General features: G+C 29.8%; 1 protein-coding gene across 2 annotated transcripts in view; it reads right to left on the bottom strand.

Moving 5' to 3' along the window:
- Positions 1-814, bottom strand: part of LOC107611619 — a 7,275-nt gene extending 6,461 nt beyond the window's left edge. Inside the window, exons 1-2 of one of the 2 annotated variants that reach the window (XM_021109015.1) lie at positions 373-814; positions 55-157 (exon numbers count right to left, since the gene is read on the bottom strand). In XM_021109015.1, the coding sequence (XP_020964674.1) occupies positions 55-157; positions 373-765 (496 nt within the window). In that variant the 5' untranslated portion in view covers positions 766-814. The remainder of the gene's footprint in view (positions 1-54; positions 158-372) is intronic. The other variant, XM_016313527.2, reaches the window with a different exon arrangement.

The raw sequence follows: 1,136 nt of genomic DNA, 5'->3' as shown, positions 1-1,136 counted from the left end.
AAGTTAAACATCAAATTATAAGTACCATAGAATTCACCTTAATTAATATGGTACATACCGGTTCACTATGAATGTCTCGACCAATAAAATAATTACTGAAATGTATTGGTGTTTCCCTTGAAGCATGGACATAAACAGAGAATTTGCCTTCATGACCCTACAAGCATCAAATATCCATCATCATCTTAAGAATTAATCATGATCATCTTAATAAACTATTTTACACTGTTAATGCATCAAAATTAACCTGATATGAAATTAGTTATCCTACAAATTTGACTTCAGAGGTAAAATTTAACTTAGAAAAAAATAGAGAGACAAGAAAATACTAGTATAAAATTGAAGAAAAGAGATTATGGGGGTATGTCTTACACTAAAAAACATGTGCCATAGTTTCTCAAAAGGCAATGAACCCTGTGTTAAGAACATGAAGGCAACCTTGGGCTTCTTGGGTTGAAGATTTTGAAGCCTGAGTATATCCTTAACAACAACCCTAGATTCCATTTCTTCATCAGTTAGTTCCCTTGGTACTAGTTCCACTTCTTCTTCCTTATTATCTTCAACTTTGATTAATTGAACATCATTTGTGTTTGTGCCACAACCTTGGGTACTATAGCATCCTTTTTGGCTTGCTTTTAGTTTTGGTTGATAATAGTAGGCAACAACCAAAAAAAATGACAACACAAAAACGAATGCAATAATCCAAATTGATCTCTTTATTAGTGATGATGATGATGATGATTGTCTTTTTGTCCCTACCATCATCAGAATATTAACCTCTTATGCACCTTCCCCACACATTTATTTATGTTTTCAATTCTCTCTTTCTATCTAATATTTATACTGCAAAAGAAAATATCATACAAATTCATAAGCATAAAATTGTAGAAAAATAACACCATTTATCAAGCAACAAATTGGTAAAACATGAAATTTATAAAACAAAACTTTTTTCTCTTTTATTATGAAAGTATCGAAGAACTTAATTTCTCTCAAAAGTACATTTTATTACATGACACCTACCAATACAAAGATACTAAAAACATCTTTCTCATAAAAAAATTCGTGTTAAAAGTGTGATTTGTTTGTTTAGTCGCATTTTAAATAAAGATAACACTTTATAACATATCAAAATG

The sequence above is a fragment of the Arachis ipaensis genome, chromosome B08 (genome assembly GCF_000816755.2).
Source record: "Arachis ipaensis cultivar K30076 chromosome B08, Araip1.1, whole genome shotgun sequence".
Lineage (NCBI taxonomy): Eukaryota > Viridiplantae > Streptophyta > Magnoliopsida > Fabales > Fabaceae > Arachis > Arachis ipaensis.
Note: the sequence above shows the minus strand (reverse complement) of the source record. Positions and strands in the feature narration are given on the sequence as shown.